We start from the raw sequence: 17,703 nt of genomic DNA on the forward strand, positions 1-17,703 counted from the left end.
TAGTAAAAAATTGCAGTTATAAACTTCTTAAAGTTGTATCGTCACTTTTTTATTAAACTCATGTTTCAGTATGATAACATGTCAAAATTGTAAACTCTCAGGAAGATATTTCTGGAAAATGATGAATAACCTCAGGGCTACCATCAACAAAATGATTCCAACAGCAGAAACGGTCCATTTATTGATGGAATTCGAGATTTGGACCCCCGATACCTCCCCCTTCATCAGAGGTTTTGCGATTCCTGCCGGTCTCAGATTGGTCGGTTCCGCCTTCATGGAGAATTTAGAACATTCCTTGATCTCCACAGTGACCAGTTTACCCATGTATCGTTCTTCCAGAGGGATCAAAACCTGCTCGTAGAACTTGTTGTGACCCACGTAGTGTTTCTTATCGTGGGATATTTCCGTGACCAGGATCTCTTGTATTTTTCCCACGTTATGACCGTAGGGTTCGTAGCTGTTGAACAGGTTGGTCAATCTTTTGGTACGCTCTTTGACGTCTTGAGCCGGTATCCTCGGCATTTTAGCGGCTGGAGTTCCCGGTCTCGGATAGAACTGGTTGATGAACAAACTTGGAAATTTGTATTTTTCGCAGAGACTCATGGTTTCCTCGAAATTTTCTTCCGTTTCTGTTGGGAATCCACAAATTATATCTGTGGCTATGGTGATTCCGGGCACCCTGAAGATTGAGAATGTCGTAATAGAAATTATTTCTATAAATCTAATTTTCACCTACTTTTGTTTCAAAAAATTGACTATATGCTCGAAATCGGCCCTACAGTACTGTCTTTTCATGTCTGCCAGCACTTGGTCGCTGCCTGACTGTACAGGCACATGAAGAAATGCATACACCTTTGGGTGCATCATAATCTTTGAGATCTCTTGAAGATGTTCAAGAATATAGGGAGGATTCGTCATACCAAGTCTTAATCTGCAACCATCAGGAATCACCTCCACTAATTTCCATAAAAGTTCTGGCAAAGAAGTGCCAATGTCCCTTCCGTAAGTGCCTAAAAAATGATATGTTTGGAAAAGTTTTAATTATAGCTATACTTCTGCCGAATGCAGAACTTACGTCCTTACCTGTATCTTCAGAAGTTAGCCAAATCTCTACTACACCTTCTTCAAAAGCTTGCTTAGCCCTTGCTACTATTTCTTCAGGTGGATAACTACCCAAATTACCTCTTGCATGCTTTGTTTTACAATAAGTACACTCATTCAAACATCCAGTATTGATAGCAATTATTTCAATTAAAGGATTTCTTCTGATTTTCGGTAGTAACAATGAAGCACCACCCATTTTTTTACCTGCTTGTTTTTTTGTACCCAACATCACAACCTGAAAATACTAATCAGTACTTCTACCAAACTTTGTGAGAAAAACTGACTGTGTTCCCTTTGAGAGTTTCTTCCACAGCTTCGACAATTCGATCAATTTGTTGTACCCCAATAATACTGAGTCCCTGAATAAAATTCGTTTTTGGTGCACCTTGTGGCACACAACCAGAGACGATGATATGCTTCCCCAACTTCTTTGCAGCATTTATCTCGTTTCTATAATAAACAGTGTAATTTTTATTCAATTTAATTTACACTATATACAATAACTAGTTTTTGTGTCGATTTTGCTATTGAAAAAACATGCGATATTCAAGTAGTGCAATAGTGTACAATTCATTGAAAGCCCCAATATATCTGATAGCAATGTATAATTAGTCAAGTCCCTTCGTCAAGCATTCATTCTTTACCGAAAATGATCTTCAGCTGGATTCTTGACGGTACAACTATTCAAAAGCCAAAGATCAGCTATTTCCTTATCCTCTGTTGTTATTCTATAACCATATTCAGCCAGTTGACCAGCCATGTATTCCGAATCAGAACTATTATGAGCGCATCCCCAAGTCTTAACATAAATGCACTGGGTTCCAGGAATATTATCTCCGACAGCTTTCTCGATAGGTTCAGACTCTACAGGAACCTTGAAATGGATTTATGAATAAGTAAAGGGAAAGTCATTATACAACCTACTTTTTTTTCTGGTTTGGGCTTTTTATTCTTAGTTCTTGATTTTGGAATTACACTCAAAGTTGAAACTAAATCCTCAATATCGTCGATTATTTCGCTGCAAGGAGCAGCTAAAGTTTCTTCCATATCGAAACAGTCATAAATTTATTAGTCGTTTAATAATAAACGAGTAATAGTTAATGAAAAATTTATTTATCATTAAATATAACAAAAAAAATGCTTTATTTTTTACATATAAAATACATAGAAAGAATTTCAAACAATTTTTTAGAGGTTAAACCATAAACATAGATAATCACAGATTGTCATTATTCTCTGCTAGTCATTAAACTCTATGTGTTCAATGCTACTAGTACATCAAAGAAGCTAGGGTTTAAAAATATACATCAGTTTATTTGGAGAAAAACCCATTGGAAACCTCATTAAAATGAAATAATCCTTGTTGATTTAAAAATGTCGTCCTTTGTTTACCAGGTTTTAATGTTGTTCGACAGAGATGGCTCTCATACCAAAGAGTAACTTTACTCTTTGCTCATACCATAGACTTATAAGTCTATGGCTCATACTGAGAAGATATCTTTTTGTCTCATACGCTTTTTTCAACATCATGCTCTTCCCATTACAGTAAACTGTTATCTTTGTTGTTATGATGGAAGAGTATCTAATAGTAGCCGTACTGTGGCGCTAGTGTTCATTTTTTTTGTCTGTGCACACTGCACGACGCGCGCGACCGGATTATTGATTCATTTTTGTGGTTACTAAAATTGGATCTGAAATTGTGTTCTACTAAAGTGATATTTTATTTGGATGCCAATGGATTCAGGTATTTCAAATTATGTCGATATTAATCGTTCAGTGTTGTTAAACCCCAAATTCTCATGTACTCGAATTGAATTCATATGCTTTTTATGATATAATGAGTATACACCACGCTTCATCTATTGGCACAAGCTTCGCCATTTTGGTTGTAATTTTGATATTCAATCGTAATGTCAGAGACCATTTTCTTCCCTCACAATATTAATGAAAGTTTAAAATACTCTAATGATTCCTCCGATAATATAAACCGGCTGTGATGAAATATTGGTGGGTATTTATATCGGTAGTATCGATACAAATTTAAGCAAGGTTGATTCAACCGGTGTGTTATTTTCAATGCTAGGCCGAACGTGAGTCAGCTTTGTTCTCGAAAATTGTTTTCTTTGCCTTTATATTATCGTATATTGGGTATATAGTAGTATTTTCTAGGTTTAAAGAGTTATGCTTCAATACTGATGTAACTAGTTTCAAAGGTTTGGAAAATTTGAATATGGGCGTAAGGACCAAAATCGATATTGAATTTCCAGGGAAAAACCTGAACAAAATCTTCGGTAGTATAGTATCTCAGACGGCACGATAAACTTGATAAAATCATGGTCGTCCTTTTGTGTCTGTGCCGACATCATAATTTTTTCTGCTGAATTCAGACTGAAGGAAATTGAATGCACATAGTGTCTTTTCCGATCCGACCCAATCGGATCGGATGTCGGGTCCAATATAGGCATAATTCAGGTATAATAAGCGTACTTATTCAGAAGATAAAACTGTTTATATTCATGTCATATTTGCGCGTCATGAAAGGAGTAGTGTTATCAAGGTCTAATTAGAATTTAAAGTCCTGTTCACCTTGGGTCATAAGACGACACGATAAATGGGTATCCCAATATTCGCGTATATTCACGAACATGTTGAAGGAAAAGTGATACAGTATCATATTCTGAAATTGTCACTTAAAGTTTTTTTTCTCTAGGAATTTGGAGCTAATACAGTTGAATTTCAACATGGACGCCATGGATGTTTCTTTACTAACGAGAAGTCTGAACTTTCATGGCCAACAACTCCAGAAACTTTGGGAATCCGAACGTGGTGAACATGACTTACCTAAGAGAAATGTGAAAGATTTGAATTACCAGGTTTATAGTCAGAGACAAAAGTTTCTTAGCTTTCAAGATCGTGCAAAACGTCTCAAACTCCAACAGTTTATTGTGAAGAATGCAGAGTCATTGTTCGCCAGTGATAACGATGTTGTATATGGAAAGCCCTGCTCAAAAGATGAGATTGTTTCCGAAGAGACTTATGCAGTTATGCCACCTCTGGAACTTTACATAAATGTGGACAAACAGAAACGTTTAGAATATTTCTTTGAGGTAATTTCTATCAATCCTTTTTGTTTCTGATCTGAAAAGAATCAATTTTTTGCTATCGTTCCTCCAATTCTAATTTTTTTTTTCAGAATGTAAAAATTGGTGATTTGATTTTGGGCACCATTGTAAGCAAAACTCAGGCTGGAATGATGTTGAAGGTCTTATGTACGACAGGAGTGAATGCGGCAGTCCGATATGTGGCTGATATCAATGTTAAAGTAAGTAATTTTTTAGTCAAATATTATGGTGTTGGTTAGTGTTTCATATGACCTTTTATTGTGTAAACCTAACCAGTAATTTGTTATATTTTGATGCAACAAGCAAAAATGTGTTTTTTTTTTTTAATAGGTCATTCTTAACGAATTGTCAAAATCATTGGTTGCCATTGGTTGGGCAAACGCCGTTTCTAAGAAACGTCCTCCTATGGTAACCAACGGCAACTAACAATTTTGACATTTGTTGAGATAAACTGTCAAAATTTCATAACCTTTTTGACAGCGAATTTTTATGTTCATTTTATTGATGTTATTTTACCTTTTCCAATATAATTTCTAACTTTTACCTTGTATTTAGGCAGTATCTTTAACATAATCTCAAGGAACTAATGATTCATGTTTTAAACTTGTTCTTTATTGATTCTGATGAGGTGATGACTAATTTTTATATTTCCTGTACGAGTGACATGTTATTGAATACAAAAATTGACGTTTTAGACAAGCCAACAAAGAGTAGAAAATGAAAAAAGATGGCATGATGGAATTTAATGAAAATAAGGTTTATATACTAAAATTTGAGGGAATTAATATTTTTAAGTCTGGAAAACGAAGCTATTCTACTCGTTGAACCTAATGCATTGACAAATGTCAAGAACATGCTAGGAGGTAATTGCTATTTGTTTGATCCATAACCGAAAGATAATTTTATGCGGATTAATACGATGAGATCAAATAGAGTAAGTAGATTACTGACACTGATATCTATTTGAATGGCACTCGAAACCGATCCCGTCATTATATGTACAAACAAGGTGTCTTTCGAACTTATTTTCATCTAATTCCTTTTCTATAAATGTTCATTCATCATTTTGTTGAATTCCAAACTGAAAATTGAGAAATTTCTTCCATTGTTCGTCAAAATTTGTATAATTTTAAATTTTTGTTTGCGGTTTGGTCGTTTAAACCAACGACTTTGTCAAGATGAAGGTTAACATCTATTCAAGTAAGATTCCCAAGTGTTTAATCGGAAAATAATGGAATACTTTCAAACGTCTAGGCCTTCTGTCCTGTGGCTAATGTAATACCAGCCGTTGACAAAAAAGGTGTGGCTAGAACTTACATGATGAATGATTCGGTGTGCTGCGAAGTTCTCGAGGTAATCCCCGATTCTGACAAAATGGTCTGCGGGATGAAAGGAACCACCAGAGGTCCGAACGATCCCGAGCATCATCCCGCATTGGGACTCATCAACGCCGACGATTTTCCCGTCATCTACAAGTAAGTGTCTTCCGATCTTTTTTTTGTTAATTTCGTCTTTAAAAAATGATAAACACGAAATTTGTTTTGAATCTCTTTGAACAGTTTTATTTTCTTCATTATCCTAGCATTTCAGATTTAAGGTAAAAGAAGATGCCTTGAATCTCGATGTAGAGAATGCAATTAATCAGAATCAAACGCACCGCAAGACACCAACTAAAGTTCTGTCTTTTTTGAAGGTATTATGTTATTTGACACAAATACATTTGATCTATATGCTCGTGTATATGCTCGATTCAGTGTGCATATAGGAGAATTGTAGGATAATTGTTACCTAATTGTCTGCGTGTGAGCACATGCTGATTACACTGGTATTTTGCACAAAGCACGAATGTAAAAAGGAGAGACCGCCAGTGTCTGTCATTTATCGAGTTCTGGCCGGTTTGCAGGTGAGACCTCGTCCTCTTTAATTTCATTCTTACACGCTGATATCATATGTCCTGTTGTTGTTATTTTCTTCTTGTTGTTGTTGGTGAACCTAGTGCTTATCGAAACGTATCTTTCACAGTATTCTCGATGAAAACCCAGAGCTCGTTAATAAAAAGTATAAAATTGTGTATGTGGAACGTTTAAAAACTCGAAATGTCCAATTAAATATATATTAAAAAGGAGCAAAAAATTTTTAATCCAACACCAATTTCATTGTTAACATTCTAAAATATTTCAAGATGGAATGATTATCGTTTGACAGGCCGCTCATCTCTTGGTATGTATATTTAATTTTAGGGCTCTTATCTATTTACAGAGAAAGAGATAGAGAGAGATTGTGGGCGAGGAAATTGTTGGAACATTTTCTCGGCTCAGGATCGTTTTCACATCATGTGTGTGTCGATAATTTTGAATGGCGATTTAACAGCCTTGAAATCACGAGTGAGGAGGTATAATTTTAATTTTCAGAAAAGCCCAGGAAAACAAGAATGAGCCATTTAACAGTGTTATGGAAAAGTCGATCGGATTCAACAACCCTAACAATATCTCCTATTTGGCTGATCAAATGAACATTAATCAACACATATCTTTCATGAAAGGATTGAGGTGAGAACGATCATTTCCTCAAATCCACGCGCACTATTTAACATATCGCGATGATTTTTTCAGGGGTAAATTTCCGGAAAACGAATACTCCAACGAACTCCGTCAGATACAGGCCAGCAAGTGGGCGTATAAAAACGTAGCCGACGGCATAGATCATTTCAAGGCCGGCAAACACATCGAAGCCTTCCAATGCCTGAACAAGGCGTTGAGCATAGACCCCAAAAACGTGGAAGGATTGGTGGCCAGAGGGGCCCTTTACGCCAACAGCGGTAATTTTCAGAAGGCGATCGAAGATTTCGAATCGGCCCTAAAACTGAATTCGAGCCACGCCAACGCCAGGAAATACATGGGCGAAACTCTGGTGGCTCTGGGAAGGAGCTACGAAGAGGACAACAAGATCGAAGAGGCCAAAAAGGCCTATCAGAGCTGTCTGAGCCTGATACCGTTCCACGAAGAAGCCAAGAACTCGCTCGAGTTCTTGCGGACCAAGAATCAGACGAAAAACCTAATCGAACCGACCGATCTGCTCTTGCCCAACCTGTCGGTGGCCGCGAAAACCTCCGACGTGAACGACGCCCTGAAACAGCTGTTGAACAAAGAGGAAGAAGAGAAGAAAGATAAGAAAAAGAAGAAGAAGAACAAGAAACGCAAGAGCAGACGTCGATCAAGTTCCAGCTCCAGTTCGAGTTCGTCCGGCAGCGACAGTTCGAGCAGCGACTCGTCGAGCAGCAGCGACTCGAGCTCGAGTTCCGGCGATTCCGACTTCAAGAAACGTAAGAAGCGCCATTCCAGGTCGCGCAGGAAGAAGGAGAACTCCCTGAGTCCCCTCAGCAAGAGGATGGCGATGATGGATCAGAGCAACGACACCCCGACCAATTACAATTTCAACAAACCGGCCACCTCTTTCGATTTCTCGTTCGAACAGCCGCAGACGAGCGTCAAGCCCGACGAGATGGATTACGAGGCCAAAGTGCGAGCTTTCATTAAAGAAACGAAAGGGGATTCCGATTACGAAGAGAAGGTAAGGAAATTTTTGCAGGAGAGCTCGAAATGGAAGAAGGAAAAGGAGGACGAGGAGAAAAAGAAGAAGAAGAAAAAGGATAAAAAGAAGAAAGATTCGAAAAAGAAAAAGAAGGATAAGAAGTCGAAACGTAAGGGTTTCGACATTTCCGATCTGGACGATCACAAAAAACTCCGAGACGCCATCAAGAAGGAACTGAGCAGGGAGAAGAGGGCGAAAAAACACGCCGTCTTGGACGACGACGATTATTTCTTGCAAAAGTCCGGATACTCTAAAAAGTGAGTTGCATTTTATTTTCTTATATACGAAATTATCGATGACTGTCAAATTTACGTCAAAATATGTTGGAAATTCTTAGAATTGCGACAAAAAAAACGTCGTAGATGTAGTGAGAAAGACAAAGGATTGAGCTTCGGGTCGGTGCGAGAACGATATCTGGGAAGCTAAGCTGGTGTGAAAACCCGGGGGGGGGGGAACAGAACGCTCCTTTTTTTTCTCCCTACTTGCCTGAAATTTGTTAAAACCGGCAACGTCCCCAATTTGGTCATGAAACCATAGAATTTACGGGGCTCGGATAACTTCACGTTATACCTTATATGCTTCTGAAAGGACGTGAAGATAGTTCGAGAACTGCGCAGACATGGGCGTAACATTCGAGCGGGCATTCACGATTGAAAATTATCAATGACTTTTGAGTTTTTTTCTTCGATTAAACGGATTTTATCGCGAATTTCAGAGAATACATGATGGATTTTGACAGTATTTGGAGTTTTCCAATAAAATGATTTGTTGGAATGTTATACATTAACAAAGGATATTTCTCATTTGCTTATAGGTTCATTGAAAGTTTGCCCGATCTAGAAGAATTAGAGACCAAATTGCATGCTTATTATGCGTTGGAAAAAGAATCTAAGGGGTGAGTTATGCAAATTTTGCTCAGCTTGTAATAATTACAACACTACAAATTGCCGCGGTTCGGTTTCGGTTGATGTTTTATAAATATCGTCGGATGTTTCCAGACGCGAAGCCAGCGAAAGTCCGAAACGTTCGCTTATGGATTCACCCTCTCCGTCTAGAGAACAAAAAGCGAGACAGGCTGTGGCGGAAGCGGCTGCCTCGGCCGGCTCGAAATGGAAGATGCAAATAGGACCAGGAGTTCCAGCTTCCGCAAGATTCAAGAAGAAAGCGGAAAGGGAAGAATGGATAGACGAACAACAAGTGGTAAGGACTATTTTATTTTTTCCCGAGCCCAAATTTGTAGTTATCCCAGCATAATTTTTTTCAGTTACAAAGTTTTCATTGTAGTCTCGATTAAGTTATGATTTTAATTTGACATTTGAAATGTCAAATCTGTCATGTGTTTTTGACATTGGAAAAGTTGACAAGATATACAATCAAGACATGTGTGGATAAGTAGTACAAGTGTCGATTTCCTTTTCAGCAGGATCTGAAACGTAAAGGACCGTCCGCGGAATACGACGACGTGGTCCCGCCCAAGAAGACCGCTCGTTCGTCCGTGGAGAAGAGCGTGAGCGTGAGGAAGGCGATGGCGATGAAGGAACCGCCGCCGATGAAGAAACCGGAATCGCCCAAGAAGGCGAAGAAGACGCCGTCGCCCGCGCCCAAACCCGTCGTCACAGCCGGTCAGGTGGTGTTGGACAAGTTCGGCAATTTCAGACTGATGACGCCGCCCGAGATGAAGAAGGCGGGAAATAGTAGGGATCCTCCGTTACCGCCAGGTGCGCCGCCGCAGCAAAAAGCCGCCCCGTCAGGTATTCGCTCAGACGTTTTGGGCATGAATCGGCCGAGCACCGAATCGCAGAGGGTATTTCGGATCGGCCGACTTTGACAGGTCCGTCGACGAACACAGATGATGAATATTAATCATTCTTCGATGGTGGTACGGAAGTGCGATGCGATGAAAATCTGTGATTTGTGATCGTGAATGTCATAGATGGGTTGTTTACCCGTCAGATGACGTCGATCCGAAATGCCCAATAGGAACGCGTCAATGTTGACATATATGTTATTTTGACAGGATATTCCTGTATTTATTTTATCATTGGAAAACCAGCATCAGAATTTACCTTAAACTATCTTCTCATTTTTCAGAAGAGAAATGATTATCTTTCCTATTAGCCATTTCTACTTCTATTATTTTAATTTTTTTTTATGGTTATAATAGCGAGTAGATTGCTGCTGCATGTATGTGCTCCTCCCTGGTATGCTTGAAACTTCTGAGCTTTCCTGATTTACTATTTATTATTTTCCTTAGTTATTTCAGCGGTATCTTTTCGTTAATTTTTCTTTTTCAATCTGCGATGGCATGATTCTATATTTTGAAGAGTATCAAAAGATTGCTGATATTCACGTATATCTGCCTCTATCGCATCGGTAGCTTTGGTAATTCCAACTAATATTTTGCGATTTTTATTCGTTATTCTATTAGCTGAAGACACCAGATACGACCGAGTGAAAACACTCACTGTTAAGCTTTGATAAAGCAATTTTAAATTAGGTATATTCTAGAGTGTCTTCGGCTGTTCGAACTCTAGTACCGCCTTCCAACTTGACCGTTTTTCTTTTTCAGGTCGCAGACCGCCGGAACCACCGGGCCGACCTAGGTCGGACAGTCGGTCGCCGGCTCGCAAGTCTAGATCGCGCGACAAGTACAGCCGTTCGAGGTCGTCAAGCGAGTCGCGATCCAGATCGAGGAGCTATCGCAGTCGATCCCGCTCCTATTACAGCCGGTCGAGATCGCGATCGGGCAGTTACTACTCCAGGAGCAGATCGAGGTCGAGGAGCTACTCGGGCGAGAGACGACACTACAGAAGGGGCGGTTTCAGGGGCCGGTTCAACGATCGCGGCACCTACTACAAACCCAGGTTCCAAAATCCGAGGATCCGCGGCGGAAGAGGCGGTTATTATAACAGGGATAACAGGTATTTTTTTTATCTATTTCTTACACATCAACCGGATGATTTATCTTTAATATTTACTTATGTATACATGAGCAAGGATTTTTCTTTTTTCAGTAATTAAGCCAATTGATTCACATTTTCAGCTTTTTTACCTTGGCCTTTTTTTTGTTGATGAGAAATCTTTACTCGCTTATACATATGACTCGGATGTTTATCCCAAAGAATAGGACTCGTACACAAAGGCACAATCGTTATTTCAGAGGTCGAGGTCGTCCCTACGGCAATAATAACAGTTATTACAATAACAGGGGCATGAGGCGTCCGCCGCGCGGCAGGTACCCCCCGAGGGGCGGTTACAGGGATTACAGAGACAGGCGACACGACAGGAGCCGTTCGAGGGACCGCAGCAGGTCGTACAGCAGGACGCCCGACTCCGATTCCGGCAACGACGCGATGAAGAAGGTCAACACCGAAAAGGACAAGATCAACAAGTATCTGAACAACGACGGGAACAACGTCAAGCACGAGGGTCCTTTGTCGGAAGGCGAGGATAGGGACGATTACACCGCGACTACCAGTGCCCCCGGTACTAGTGATAAATTGATCGATAGGGAGGCTTTCGACGGTAAATGGGCCGAGAAGAAAGATGCGGGAGGAGGAGGTGGTGAGGAACAAGAGGGCGGTGGTGGTGATGGTGGTAGTAATATTCCATCGGAAACGAACATTGAGGAAATGGATAAGTTTTTGAGCAAAGTTAAAAAGGATAAAAAGGAAGAAATGTTGGAGAGAAATAAGGATTTATTGAAGAATAAAACTTGAAGTTGATATTAGCACTTTTCGCTCTAAGTTTTCTTTTGTTGACTGATTGGTATAACTGATTAGTTTATATGTATGTACAATTTCCAAAAATAAATTTAAATGTTTGAGATCTATACTTTTTTTTATTTCAAGTAGTTCACAGGTATTGAACAACAGTTCGATTAAATATTTGAGATCTTTAGTGCTCGAAAATGCAATTATATTTTCGTGTACAAATTTCTTGATATGGGACTTCCGTCGCTCATACAACCAGTCATAAAATTATAAGAAAGCTGTCTATTTGGCTTGAATTCTTTCAGCAATTTGATTTCTTGCAAGTGATCATCGTCCCAGAATTTATTCCTACTTTCTCTGCGATTTTCTATCCTGAATCTTCGGTTCATGAAGAAGGGAGTTTCAGTCATTGCCAACTATCGAAAAAATTTATGATTCAATGAAAAAATCATCAATGTTAAGTTTATGTTTGAAATTTCCCTGAAAACGCTATAGGTGCTTACCCTTTCAGTTATATACCCTTGTTGAGGCTTGTAACTATTCTGCATAGTTGTTATGTAATCATTGACTGCAAATTGCGATGGACATGGATTTTTCTTTTTTTTCAAATATTCAATTTCACTGAAATTGAAGGAAAACTCTAATTTCTCGCAAATGAAAAACGATCTGTTATGGTTAATGAGATTTTCCAATTGCACTACTTACTCATGGTAGGTGTAGTAACCCAAGAATTTTTTATTCGGATTAGGGGTTTCTTGAGCAGTCAGACGTTGCGATAGCATGTCTTGGGTTGTGGTAATCCAAGGAAAGTGCTCGTCGTAACCCAATCTATTATAATGCGGCAAAAACCAATCCAATTTCGGATTGCGGACATCGTTATCAAATGGTTTAGACTCCAAGTTGATCTCGTATAAACTTGTTTTAACTTTCTCATTGTACTCTTTCTTCGCGTACAAATTCCAAGAGCCCGAAAGGTCTACGCACTAAAAAACGAATAATTAAGAACGTAATTTATTATTTGGATCCAATTCACATTATAAATATTTGGATTCATCTCGCAAATGTGTTTTTTGAAAAGTTATCTGACAAATGCCGTTGGAGAACTTCAAACCGCGACATGACTAAAAAACATCTGTTCAGAAATGAATTTACTCATTTAATAAGAAATGCAACAACAATATAATTAATTTCAAACATTCTGAAAAAATGAGTTGACGTATTTAATCCTTGCAAAAGAAAATAGATAGCGCCACCTGCCGGTATAGTTCAACCAACACTTAATAGGTGTCGCTGTGTTCGATCGAGCCAATCGTAATCCACAGATTCCTTCTAGTTTTATATCCAATTAATAATTCTACCAAAAAACAGATGGCGCTGATTTTTTTGGGGACTAATCCATTGGCATCACGTGCCTAACAATAAATGAATCGCTTTCTTCCTTACTGCGTATTTATTTTAAACAAAAATTAGGCGCTATAGTAGTTTTCAAGGTACGAGAATAAAATGACAGAATAGACACCTACCATTTTATTGCTTTGAATAATAGTAACGAAAGAAGAGAAGATCAAGTTGAATATTTTCTCAAATATATAGTTTTAACTGAATGTCAAGAATCGTGCAGCAACCTCCGGTAATGCGGGCAAATCTCAGAGTACGGTATGTGCAAACCAAATTCTAGAGCGACCAATACGGCGAATTCAGTCATCACCATTTCCTTACGATTCAACCTGAAAATATTCTCCGTACGTTCCAACAGAGCCCTCAGCGCGTCTCCCTTGACGTCGTTCAGCTTGGCCGACAGTATCAGACTTGCTCCAGCGCACAACTTACGGTTCTGCTTATTGATCACGCCCTTCAAAACTAATTTTTCGAAATAGACGTAAGCTTGAGCGACCGTCACTAGATCCATATTGTTCTCCATCTTCGCTATCTTTCTCATCTCCCTCTTCAAACTGAAACATATCAAAGTTGAAATGAGAGAAAGTACATCCGGAATTATTCTTCAAGCCTGGAATTTCCGAGAGTAACTGTGTGATACACCGTCTGGCATAGTTTTCTATATTCAATTTTATCTTCAATTACCTCAGTTTTATTGCTAAATCTATCTAAATGATTGATTTGTTGGTTCATTTATTGTAATAACTAAGTAATATATGCGGACCGAACTGTTAGGATAAAATAAGTTATTAAAAATTAATTTAGCAGTGATACCTCGACTGATACAAAGCCCAATCACGCACAACCGACAAGAAATAGGAAAATACACAATTGTTACCTCCTCAATTTAGTCAAGGTCAACTCAATGTGCGGGAATTTTTCCCTAAACTTGTCATTGATCTCCTTCTTGAGATCAGAAGGTTTGAAGTTGTCGATGACCGATGTCATGTAAGAAGAAAAACTCTGCTGAGTTCTATGTTTCTCGGATACGAGATCCGGATCATCCAACCAGTTGGGTTGATAGGTGGATGAGGGGAATACGCTATCATCTGGTGGTGTTGAACCAGCCACGCTAACTGTTTCAGACTCTGGGTCAAAGGAGAGACGCCTAGAAGAAGTTATACCATCAAATAATGTCATTATGTAAAATGAATATTTTCTGTGATGATGGCGAATGAATGATTTACAGACTTGTCCTTCAACAAATTTACACCTTGTTCATCCTAAACACTTTGGTCAACTCAACCTTCCCTGAAATCACCTGAAAGTCTTCCTTTTTGATTATTCAAAGAACTAAATAAAAAAATTAATTTTTTGTTTATTTCTTAGAAACCAACTTGGACATTGTACACATCCAATTAAACTTGGTTGATATAAAATTTTCTTAACCTATCCTAACCTAAGTGCAATCCACATTCATAAAAAACACAACAGGAAATAAAAGAAAAAAGTAAAAGAAACAGTAAAATAATAGAGCAATAACATCAGAAATGGGAAATAAGCATACAGGACGGCCAATGAAAGGATTAAAAGAGGTTTATTCCAATAAATTATTAATTATCAGCCAGAAAGATGGCGATTTATGGCCACTTTTAAATTATTTCGCAACTGCGATAAAATAACCAATATATCACAAAGAATCGCAGTTCGCGCTCAAGACTTTCTTATCAAAGCTACTCCAGATATCCGATCATTTGAAAAAGAGTTGAATATTCAATTATTCAGACTAATCAAACCACCATTTTTCTGTACAGGTTTTAGAGTTATTGTTTCAGCATGGTCAACAGTGAATTGATTTTAATTCACACAATAACTTCCCACGAATATTTTGACATTAAATTGACAGCCTCTGATGGTTCAGTAACATACAGGAAAAAATTTGTACATTTCATGATTGGAAAAAAGCAGGTTGGTTGTAATGAAAAAATAACACATTCATAAGAAAACATTCAGAATAAAATGATACCCCGAGTTATCATTATTTATATTCTAACGTTTCTTCAAATCATACCTATCAATGACTTCTTGTTTTCATATCATTCAATTATTTCAATTGTTGTTGAATAACATTCCTTTGTGTAATGAAAAAGATTTCAGTTGGGATGATAGTGAAATAGATTATTCTTGTTAGTGTGATTGGTCGTAAGGCAATTTTTCTTACCTAACGGCTTGAGTACGTTTTCCTTTTGTAACACTGGAATTATTTGATTCAAAAGAATCATCAATGGAATTGTGATCTTTGTCTCGAGTATCTTCATTGCGCTTCGTAGGTACTAAGAGGTATCCAAAGGAAGTTTCCTGCAGAAAAACTCTCTTAATATGTTTTATGAACCCCCCACTTCAGTTTTTGTTAAATTTCAGTTGAGAACAGTAAATTATCATCATTCATCTCAGTCTGAGACAGATGGTATGTTCATCAACCAAACTAACTCACTTGTCCAACACTCCTCTCAATACCTAAAGAGGTGAAAGGATCTAACCCATCTCCAAACGAAGATAAAGGTCTATTTCCTGATGTAGTTCTCTTCCTACTATGTCCTTCTCTCTTTCCATCAGGTCTGAAAATAAATTGAAACAATACCCAACAATCCCGGTAATTTTAAGGAAGGTGAAAGGTGGTCATGTGTGATGACAAGGAAGATGAGAAAAAGTAACTTCAATATGAAGAAATAAATTTAAATCTCACCTCTCACGTAAACTTCTGTTGCCCTCGTCGACTCCCAACTTCGTAGGAGTAACAACACAGTCCGAGTCTGAGCTGAGAGAATGAGCGTCTGCGTTTTTGGCCTTCTTGAAACGACTCTTAGTTATGTCCAAGTCTGACCTCTTCACTTGGGAATTTGCAGAATTATTATGGGATTTGTCGAAGATGTCATGCTCTTCAGCTATCAACTCTTCAGGGCATTGTGATGGCTCTGTTTTCTTCTGAACAAAATTATTTCCGGACAGCAACGTCAGTTTAGTATCTTTGTATGTACCTGTGAGAAATGCTTTCTCAGTGAATTTCTTATTCTTTCGATAATTAAAACAATCGATTGAAAGCTTGCAAATTAATGATGAAAACCTTTGTTGTGACAAATGGTTTTAAAACGAATAAATTAAAAAGTTTAGATTAGTGCCCACCTCCGATTTTGACGTCGATTTTTTCTTAGATAAAGTCTTGTATGAAAAATCGATTGGTACATGTCTCAACCTTAGGAGACTTGTAGTTTGGGAGATATGATTTTTCAAAGTTCTTATGAAAATTGCGAAAATTCGATATAAATCAGTCGAATTGTAATATTTTCCCTGTTCAGCCCTTCAGTAACTAAATCCAATCGTTTATTCGTTTAATTAATATCTTAAAATGGCATTTTCATGTACAAATATGATTTTTCACTGTCCTAACTTAAACTAACCTAACCTAACCTCAAAACCATTATTTATATTTCATCGAAAATTGAAAAATTCCCCACATTTTTCAGAATAAACTAACTGAAATCATTAACTCATCGAATTCTCTTAATGCCAACATTCGAATTCATTGAAATTGATGAAAAAAATCGAAGACAAACATCCAAGGTAAAAGTTTAGATTAGTGCCCACCTCCGATTTTGACGTCGATTTTTTCTTAGATAAAGTCTTGTATGAAAAATCGATTGGTACATGTCTCAACCTTAGGAGACTTGTAGTTTGGGAGATATGATTTTTCAAAGTTCTTATGAAAATTGCGAAAATTCGATATAAATCAGTCGAATTGTAATATTTTCCCTGTTCAGCCCTTCAGTAACTAAATCCAATCGTTTATTCGTTTAATTAATATCTTAAAATGGCATTTTCATGTACAAATATGATTTTTCACTGTCCTAACTTAAACTAACCTAACCTAACCTCAAAACCATTATTTATATTTCATCGAAAATTGAAAAATTCCCCACATTCATTGTTAATGAATGGGTTTTTTGGTGCTTGAAACCTCCAAAACTTAAGGGTGAAAATCATCAATATACTTCACAAGTGGAAGATAGTGTTTCTAAAGTAAACAGAAGACAAATTATAGGTACTTGAAATCTGTAGCACAGATAACAGTCCATTGTTCTGGATGACAAAATACCCAGAATATATTTGCATACCATCCAGAGAAATATTTGATAAGAATGAAACCGCAGCAATTCGCCTTCGGGATGGATGTGAAGGTTTCCTTCTCAGAACGGCTGCCATTGGTGATAGGAATGCGGCTTGAAATAGATCCGAAAAATTGGCTTGTATCACTGATAGTTTATTTCGGGGATAGTTCTTTTATTGCACATTGGAAACATAGTTTTTAAACCACATATGTGTAATTCTGGATTGTTCAATAACAACAATAACAAAGACCTCCACATTTTAAACACTTTTAAAACTTATCGCACTCTATCAAAGCCTGCTTCTACCTAATTTTCTACATAGGATTATTATTTCAAGTTCAAAGCAATGAAAAGATAAAGTCTACTTTACTAAATCTGAGAAATCGACAAAACCTTCTCAATCAATAGTCAACTACGCAATAATTTTTTTATAGAATTTTTTTTGGAAATTTTCCAGATTTCAGACGTCAACTTATAAGAACTACTTGCACCTTAAGCTACTACATGCTTTGTTCTCCTACGCTACGATCGGTGCATTAAGAAAAAAAATACTATTCATAGTTGAAAAAAAGTTGGTTCAGGATTCTGTAATAATCGTTGAGATCGAAGATTCGTTGAGATTATTCAGTT

The 17,703-nt window shown here is 37.7% G+C and overlaps 4 protein-coding genes across 7 annotated transcripts; 1 reads left to right on the forward strand and 3 right to left on the reverse strand.

The window, feature by feature from the left end:
* Positions 1-27: 27 nt before the first annotated feature.
* Positions 28-2,269, reverse strand: LOC123310745 (threonylcarbamoyladenosine tRNA methylthiotransferase). The gene is made up of 6 exons (XM_044894388.1): positions 2,029-2,269; positions 1,749-1,978; positions 1,389-1,554; positions 1,084-1,339; positions 737-1,010; positions 28-679 (listed from the first exon to the last, which is right to left on the reverse strand). The coding sequence occupies exons 1-6, from the start codon at positions 2,149-2,151 to the stop codon at positions 82-84; spliced, it is 1,647 nt and encodes a 548-aa protein (XP_044750323.1). The 5' UTR covers positions 2,152-2,269; the 3' UTR covers positions 28-81.
* Positions 2,270-2,739: 470 nt separating this feature from the next.
* Positions 2,740-11,649, forward strand: LOC123310742 (tetratricopeptide repeat protein 14 homolog). Of its 4 annotated transcripts, none has more exons than XM_044894381.1 (11): positions 2,740-2,848; positions 3,815-4,211; positions 4,298-4,426; positions 5,481-5,701; positions 6,638-6,775; positions 6,839-8,074; positions 8,632-8,712; positions 8,816-9,017; positions 9,238-9,568; positions 10,387-10,738; positions 10,978-11,649. In XM_044894381.1, exons 2-11 carry the CDS (start codon positions 3,846-3,848, stop codon positions 11,534-11,536), a joined length of 3,615 nt encoding a protein of 1,204 aa, XP_044750316.1. In that variant the 5' UTR covers positions 2,740-2,848; positions 3,815-3,845; the 3' UTR covers positions 11,537-11,649. The 4 variants fall into 4 exon arrangements, with proteins under 4 accessions (XP_044750316.1, XP_044750314.1, XP_044750315.1 ...); XM_044894379.1 differs by lacking the exon at positions 2,740-2,848 and adding an exon at positions 3,090-3,111 and having other exon boundaries at positions 9,241-9,568; XM_044894380.1 differs by lacking the exon at positions 2,740-2,848 and having other exon boundaries at positions 9,238-9,535.
* On the reverse strand, positions 11,646-12,818 carry LOC123310750. The gene is made up of 4 exons (XM_044894392.1): positions 12,564-12,818; positions 12,236-12,513; positions 12,034-12,151; positions 11,646-11,946 (listed from the first exon to the last, which is right to left on the reverse strand). The coding sequence occupies exons 1-4, from the start codon at positions 12,582-12,584 to the stop codon at positions 11,734-11,736; spliced, it is 630 nt and encodes a 209-aa protein (XP_044750327.1). The 5' UTR covers positions 12,585-12,818; the 3' UTR covers positions 11,646-11,733.
* Positions 12,819-13,042: 224 nt separating this feature from the next.
* On the reverse strand, positions 13,043-17,511 carry LOC123310746 (CDK5 and ABL1 enzyme substrate 1). The gene is made up of 6 exons (XM_044894389.1): positions 17,080-17,511; positions 15,654-15,945; positions 15,402-15,525; positions 15,129-15,265; positions 13,806-14,075; positions 13,043-13,482 (listed from the first exon to the last, which is right to left on the reverse strand). Exons 1-6 carry the CDS (start codon positions 17,165-17,167, stop codon positions 13,137-13,139), a joined length of 1,257 nt encoding a protein of 418 aa, XP_044750324.1. The 5' UTR covers positions 17,168-17,511; the 3' UTR covers positions 13,043-13,136.
* Between the last annotated feature and the right edge of the window lie 192 nt (positions 17,512-17,703).

The sequence above is a fragment of the Coccinella septempunctata genome, chromosome 4, assembly GCF_907165205.1.
Source record: "Coccinella septempunctata chromosome 4, icCocSept1.1, whole genome shotgun sequence".
In the NCBI taxonomy this organism is placed as follows: domain Eukaryota; kingdom Metazoa; phylum Arthropoda; class Insecta; order Coleoptera; family Coccinellidae; genus Coccinella; species Coccinella septempunctata.